The 8,088-nt window shown below is 40.9% G+C and overlaps 1 protein-coding gene across 2 annotated transcripts in view; it reads right to left on the reverse strand.

Annotated features, from left to right (window-relative positions):
- The window catches only part of pvrl2l (PVR cell adhesion molecule related 2 like), a 521,907-nt gene that overhangs the window by 287,414 nt on the left and 226,405 nt on the right, over positions 1 to 8,088 (reverse strand). For both annotated transcript variants that reach the window (XM_034705229.1, XM_034705228.1), the window contains exon 2: positions 2,492 to 2,604. In XM_034705229.1, coding sequence (XP_034561120.1) covers positions 2,492 to 2,604 — 113 coding nt within the window. The remainder of the gene's footprint in view (positions 1 to 2,491; positions 2,605 to 8,088) is intronic.

Genomic DNA, 8,088 nt, shown 5'->3' on the forward strand with positions numbered 1-8,088 from the left:
ATAAATAAGTGAACAGCTTGATAGAGATAGAAAGTTTGTGGAATATCTACATTTGGGAAAGACAAAGGTCTCCTTCTTGCACAAAAAACTTTCAACAATCTATAGTTTTTTATAAGGAGCAAAAGTCGTGACATGATGAGATCAGAGAGGCTGAGATGAACTTTATTAGGAAGGGGATTCTTGTGCTAGATTAGTCTACATTACAATACAGAAAATAAGAAGAGCATCAAATAAACGTGAACATCATTAACAAAGTAATTAATTAAGATAACAGATGGATGACAGTTGAATCCAGAGAAAGAGTGCCTCAAACATATAAACAGAAAATCCTTTCTTATTACCTGGCAACTGTAATTAGTTCTTAAAAGCAAAAGCAATACCAGGAACAACCTGATCGAAAGCATCACATCAAATCAATCCAGGGAAAGGAATCCAGCACATTTCATCTCTACCTGTTGACACTGTAGCAAAAATGTGAGTTTCTCTCTCAGGCTGGTCTTGGAAGTCGGAAATGTTAGCAGGGGTAGATGTGAGAGCAGCCTGAGGAGCTACTGGACTCCAACCATCTCTAATAGGGAAAAGTGGAGCAACTTCCTGTTCAACAGAGAGCTGAATGACTGAACCATCATCATAAATATTCCTGCAGAGGTCCTGTTCACCTTGTCAGGATTTATATGGATTGAGTAAAAAATATGGAATGGAAATGTTCTGTTTGATGTTTATTCGTACCACAAGGAGGCGGATCAGAATCCCTTGCTGTGGAATGGCTACCGGCTGTAACAATTTGTTCTGTCCGTATTAATAAATCATTTCTAAATCAATAAGATCATCTTCCAATCAGTATTTTATGTCAACTTTTTTATGTCTTCAGTCAGCAGCCGGGTAAAAGCATGATCATAATGTAGAGTGAACAGGTGGTTATGCAAAGTAGTGGAAAGGTCTTGCTCCCCCTGAAGGGACTGTAATTTGCATAACTTCTTGCTACTCTATTCATTCATTTTTTATAGTTTTTATAGTAGAATAAAATTACAACAAACTGTTATAGATCATTACAGAAGAGTTAAAAATGCTCACATCTCTGATTTTTCTCTTTAACAACGCTTAAATGCTTTCGTTAAAGTCTTTATATCTTGTGTTAGTTTTATTTCCATTGGTAGACACACCGTGCAGACTGCCCCAGGGAGATCTTACGGTGCGCAAGGACCTCCCTAAGGGTCTATACATGATCCTTACATGATAATAACATAAGTAACAAAGTAAGCAGCTGGCAGTATGCACAGTAAAAGTTAGAGGTAATAAAAATAATGATAATGACGGGATTCTGTCATGTTTGAGGTACATCTAGATTTATTCTCTTAAATCTGGGGTTGGTAATCAGATTTAGATACACTTTTTGTTATACTGGTTAAAATGATGTTTCTGTCCCGATGGCGATCAATACATAATGTGTTCTTAAAAAAGAGCGAAGAAAAGCTGCTATCTACAGCCGGTGTAAACCTGGGAAAACACCAACCAATCACCATTTTTGGGGTCCAAAATTTTAAACCAATCAAATCCTGTCCTGCCGTTCTCCCTGCCTCCTGCATGTACATTTCCCCAGCCTGCACTCCCTGTCCCCTGCCTCTGCTTCCCCTGCCTCTATTTACTGCCCCTCTCGCTCGACCTTGGGCCTGTCCCCTCTGACCCGATGAGGTGCTTTGCTCAGGACTGTAGTCCGGATCAGAGTCTAAAAAGCTCTCACCACGGGGGCTCTGACAAGTCAAAGAATAAATGACATCTAGTAAGTCCTACAGAAAATGTATATGTATTGTAGCGTCTGTCCGGACGCTGTAGGGATGACGAGCCGATTCGTGAACACGTTGAACTTTAATAACCGGTCACTGTCGGCCGTTACCACGCCAACCAACAAAGCAACAATCAATGTTTGAATGAATGAAGAACTTCTCCTCTTGTCTCTCCTCTCTCCCGCTCACACACTCTACACCTCTCCTGATGCCTTCACTGACTGTCAACACTGTAGGAATTAAGAACATCTACACTGAACACGTTTAACAAACAGTAGAGCTGTTACAGTATTATATATGTGTTATAACATTTCTCCTGATATCGTGTCACCAGTACAACTGGATAATGCTAGCATGACAGCTGTGAGTACTAACAGCAGCCATGTTTATTTGTGTTTTTAACTTTCACTATGAAAATGTTTTGGTGAGGACAGAAGAAACTCTTAGTGACTACTTGTCTGTTCCTGAAATAGCATCATAGTCTAGGTGTTTCACATGCTTCACTTATTGATGGCGTGTTTTTGTTTTGTCTGCACATGCAAACAGAGCACAGATCGACTCTTTTGACCTCCAAATGAACTGAAAAACTTCTTATATTTCATCCACTAGACTCACACAGCCGGGCTTAACTACCAAGTCAGTTTGATCTGATGCTCCAGCCCTTCACAAAGAGACTAAAAAACAAAAGTTGTGTTTCATCTTCCTACCTGTGTGAGTTTGGTTCGGCCTCCTCCATCGATGAATTGGCAGCGGAGATCGACAGACTCTGTAGGATACGCCTCCAGCTCCTCCTCCACTCGCACCTTCTGAGACCCGATACCTGGAGGAGGCGAGAAGGAGACAAAGACGAGGATTCTGAATCATCCGCAAAACCAATAGTGTCTGAATAATTGAACATGTTTGTTTTTGCTGAAGCTAAAAAAAAAAGGAGCTTGAACAAACAGAGCGAGTAGGAGAGTATCCAGAGCAAGATAGAGAGTGTGGAAACAATAGAGTGGGTATTAGAAGTACTTCATTATGAATCTGCTGCTATTTGCTGAATGTGCTGTGATTGATGTCTGAAGTTTTGTGTTGGTGGACCCCCTCAATGTGTCCTGGATGATTTAAAACAAGGTAGAGAAGAAGGAGAGACACAGGGAGGAAGACAATGAGAGGGAAAACAAAAACGAGTCGGGGAGAAAGAACCGAGGCAAGTTCATTGAAGGGAAGGAAAAAAATGGAATCATAAGCCTTTGATAGCACGCCTCGGGCACAGTCTTAGCCGGCTTCCTTCAGCGAGGTCCTCCTCATTACAGTAAAGCTTATCTACCAGGGGGCATCGCTAGGGGGCGAGCCTCGAGGAACGCCGCCGCAGCTCGAAGACGGCTTCTCTAATCTAGTTTAAACGCAGCAGGAGCCGACTGAAAGTCTTCACTCGTGCATGTAAAAACAAAGTTCAGGAGCTTGGCGGGTTAGGTGGGGCAACAAAGGTTCACTGAAAACAAGTTGAGTGAAGTCTATTCATACCTAAACAGAGATGAAATGAGGAACAGATTGAGCCAGAGAGCGTCTGAACACCGTGCTCTTCTCTCTGACCTGCAGGCTGCAGAACACACTGTTCAATCTGGATGAGAGTAACAACTCTTAACGTCTTTTCTTCTTCTGTGATTGACTGACTCAACCGTGTGTAGCACTCTGCAGCTGCTCATATGTTGCAACACTTCTTTTGAACCTCCACTTTCTCGTTTTACCTTTTTTTTGTTAAGAGAGAAAGTGTCACCGCGCGGCTGTGATACCCCATTTTATTTCCAAAAAAGAATCAGTGTTGGCACCGTTTCTGTCAATTCTCTGGGTTCGTTCAAATGCACTCCACAGGAGAGCGACACTCCCACTGAATTTCAGATGGGTTTGACAAATAGAACTGACGCGGCAGAAAGTGCATTTGAGGCTTTCAGTAGCTTTGACTGGGATGCATGTGAGAGCAGCAGGAAACTCTGAGGGGGGAACACTCTGCTAAACAGCAAGATTACAGAAGCATACCTGAAAATACTATATTCCCTTTATTGACCTCAGTGGTGGAGTGTAAATAAAGGCACCATAAAAAACAGTCACACAGGGCTTTAAACTACAGAGTGAGAAGTTGTGAGAGAAGTGACAATATGGAAGCATAAAGATGAGAGTAATACAGTAAAAATGAGCTAAAAGAGAGAATTTAACAAGATAAAATATGAAAATAAAGAACTTTAATAAAAACTGTAGGATTATTAGACTTAAGCTGCATTAAATTTAACAGAAGTGCACTTTTACAAGATTTAAAAAAGACTTAGCTTGTCTGATCTCCTCCAAAGAATCATTCCTGGCTCATTACTTCCTGGTTTTAAAGATAGATTATTTTTTATTTTTCATATCTTAGTCTGTTTAAGTTCTCCTCTTTTATTCTTACTCTGTGTGAAGTCTTTTTGCACCAAAACATTCAGAAAAAAACTACTTTGCAATAAACTGCTTCTGATTCCGATCTGTATGTGCATATGTCATCCTCCCTGTCGGTTCTCTGTACAGTTATTAGTGATCCATGTCTCGTGTTTTATCTGGTCTGTTGTGTTTCCTGTTTTATTTTGTAGTTCTTGATCCCTGTGTGTCCAGTTTCCTTTTACTTCTTGCCCTTGTGTGTTTTCCTCCATTAAGATGAACCCGATTTGCTTCACCTGTGTCCACACCTGTGTTAATTACACTGGAAGTTTTCTAAACCGCCTACTATACAGTACAAGCAATATGTACTGATTGATGATGTACTGAAGATTCATTAGAGCAAAATCACAAGAGCAAAATCTGCAGTATGCCAAAACTACCCGGATGTAAACAGATCCAACAGAACAGTCATACTACATACAACCTTCAAACGCAGTATGCAGTATATACTGTATACCAGCGGTTCCCAAACTTTTCAGCCGGCGACCCTCAAAATACCGTTGCCAAATACTCACGACCCCCACTGTCCCTCAAAGTGATCAGTCAAATGTGGCTTCATTTAGCTGGTCTGCAGAAAATTAGCATACCTATATGAGCATGTGGCTGTGTTTCTACTGCTACTGATGCTTTTGATGATTAACTGTGCACCAACTCTAAACTTAGGAGTCATCTGGGAACAAAGAAAGGCAGAAAACACATTACATTTTCTATTTTCAAGTTTTTATTTCAAATTTGGCAACTATTTTTGTCGATATTTTTCCTTATAATGTGTATATGTACTATTTTTAGATAACTGGGAAAAAAACCCATTCTGGAAGACATCACGCGACCGCCCATTTGTGTCTTGGGACCGCCCGAACTCTGGGAACCCCTGCTGTATACTACATTCATAGGTAGTATGTAGCAGGCGGTTTCAAAAAACAGCCTTTGTGAATCTAGTTCCACTGTTTCCCTGGTCCAGTGTTGGATCATTGTACGTCCTCCTTGTGTTCACCGTGTGTTTCTCTATTGTTATGTTTTGTTGTGTTCCCTGTGTTTTCTTTTGGATTTCGTTTCTTAGAAATTTTGTAAGTTTTGTTTGTATCTTTGTCTTTAATTATTAAATCTAGATTTTTTTCTACACATGGGTCCTCCTCCTTTATTCCCATCCTGACACAGAGACAACCACAACAAACAACAGATGTTGCCACTGATGGTGTGCTTTGGTTCTGTTTATCATTTAAGGCAATGTTTGGAACAGTTTCCGAACTGGTTTAAAACTCCTCATAATATGTTTCAGCACAAGTAGATAAAGTTACATTAGTCTTGAAGGTGCGCTGTGTAGTACTTAGCAACACTGAACAAAACATACTTCTTAGAAATGGAATATATTATTCACAAGTTAACTTAGAATGAGACTTAATAACTTTATAGGAGCGAGTCCCCTTCAACGTAGGCTGCCATCTTGCATCACCATGATTCCACAGTAGCACAGAATGGACAAACTGGTAATATACCCTTTTTTGTATTGAGTGAGTGGCTACAAAGTGCATCTATTAGAAGACGAGAGTGGTTGTAGTGTGTGAAAGAAGTTATACTCATGGATGTTTTGTATGATAAAAACTTCACAAATGGAGAATCATACTTAAATTGATTGTCCTTGAAGGCTATCATCAATTAATCGACGGGAATGGTGAGCAAGAATGTGTTTCAATCAATAATCTGACTGCCAGATATTGCTCAATATTCCCATTTCTGCACACTGTACCTTTAAAGGGATGTGATTTAACTTTTATTCTATCATGTTGGCTGAAACTAAGATTCTTATCAAGTGAAGTGAAGATTTCTGGAGCTGGAAGTGACGTGGTATCCATGTCTTGTTGTGAACAATCTTGTGAAAAATCTGTTACTTTAAGAGCATAAACCAGCAGCTTACATGAATTGTCTCTGCCTTTCAGAAAAAAAAACATCTTTCTAAGTGGATTATTTTCCATCAAGCAGCTTCCAACCAGAGGGCGAAAAAATCTGCTGATCTGCCTTGTTCAAAAAATATTTATATATTTAAAAAGCCAACATTTGCAGTGTGAGTTTTCTTGAAATTAATGAACTGTAATGAACTTGTAATCCTTGTAATCATGAGACAGAGAAACAGAGACTCAAACAGAATGAGTAAGGAAAACAAAAAGAGGAAGGATCAGAGCAAAAAGGAGAACTTGTAATCCGTGGTTAATGCAGGCGAGTTCGAGTCAGACAGCTCAATGTGTTTGGCAGCTTCGACACACCATCATATGAGGCTGAGAGTGACATTTTTAAAAGAGACTTTGATTGTTCAAGCCTTCAAATCAAGTCTTTCTGCAGCAATGAGGCCAATCATCAAACCTCCTGATGCCCACTTTCAGAACTCCAACATATAATAATCCTTTGTTTTGATTTTCTCCCCTCTCTTTCTCCTCTTGCACTGCTCTTTTAACTGCTCCCTCTCTGACATTCATGCAGTGATTCAAACCCCCGCCATGAACCCCCTGCTGACCCAGGATCAAATCCTACCACGCTCCTTTCTCCTCCACCTCCCCTCTCTCACTGCCCTCTCAGCCAGAATCTGCGCCTGCAAAGATAAAATTCTTGCGGGGAGCTGAACTTGCGCTCTCTCTGAAAGAAACAGGGGGGATAAGCGCTCACCAACCGGCAGCTAGCCCCGGGTGGTTCCAGTGCAAAAGCCTCTTAGTGTGTGAGGGATTGATTAGGACAATATGTTACATGCTGCAGCATAGAGGTGAATGGGCCAGCTGGGGTTTTAGGCGGCGAATCAGCTGTAAAACACAGACACACACATAAAGAGCTGCAAGTATGTGTGTGCAGCAGGGGGTGTTTTGGATTTACAGCATGCATGCTACCACGTGTGCAGGGATGGAGTGTGTGAAAAGAGGCACAGGGGTGGGACGAAATATCATTGCAGCTGTACATTGTCATCATCTATCGCATCGTATTGTGTCCTTGGTATCATATCATATCGTATCATATCATGTTGTATTGTGTCACATTGTATCGTATCATAATCTATCGTATTGTCCCACCTCCACTCTGGAGGGTACATGTGCTGATGTCACTTTTCCCACTAGTACACACCCCCTCAGATGGACTAAATGCATCCATTATGATCATAGTAATGCATACAGTAGGGCATGATTAGGCATGAGAGGTGTGTGGCTACATTGATTGACAGGTGGGGGTTTTGTAACTGAGGCATAAGACCTGCCTCAGTGCCACCATCTACATTAGCTGGATGTTAGTTGCAGTCAGCACTTCCAACATGGCGACCGATGACACCAATGAGTGACTTCACTGAGACTATGTCCATATATGGTCAGTTACTGTAACAGTGTGTGTATGTGCGAGTATGTGTGTGTGTGTAAATCACAGCATCTCTTAGTAATGTGAGCACACAAGACTGACTCAGTCATTGAACCAGAGTCTTTACCCTGAGGGAGACAATGGGCTGTCAAACCAGTTATCCATTTCCACGTAAGACAAGAGTGCACTAACACACACACACACACACACACACACAAATACACACCCCCATTGCAGATATGTGTAGCACACGGCTCCTAACACTACTGGGATCAGAATTAATGTAGTTCTGTAGTAGTAGTTATAATTATACTGGACCAGAATCAGAGGATATCAGGCTCGAATAGGAGGCAGAAGAGACTGTTTGCAACATTCAATGACCACACGAGACCAGAGATTATGAACTGGTACCTTGTATTTTTAGTAGAAAATGATAAAAAATCAAATCAATAAACAAAAGTTCTGTATGCAGTTCAATTCACAAACAAAGTATTTCTTTTGTCACTCTTTTTCTTGGTTATAAACC

This window comes from Notolabrus celidotus, chromosome 16 (assembly GCF_009762535.1).
Source record: "Notolabrus celidotus isolate fNotCel1 chromosome 16, fNotCel1.pri, whole genome shotgun sequence".
Lineage (NCBI taxonomy): Eukaryota > Metazoa > Chordata > Actinopteri > Labriformes > Labridae > Notolabrus > Notolabrus celidotus.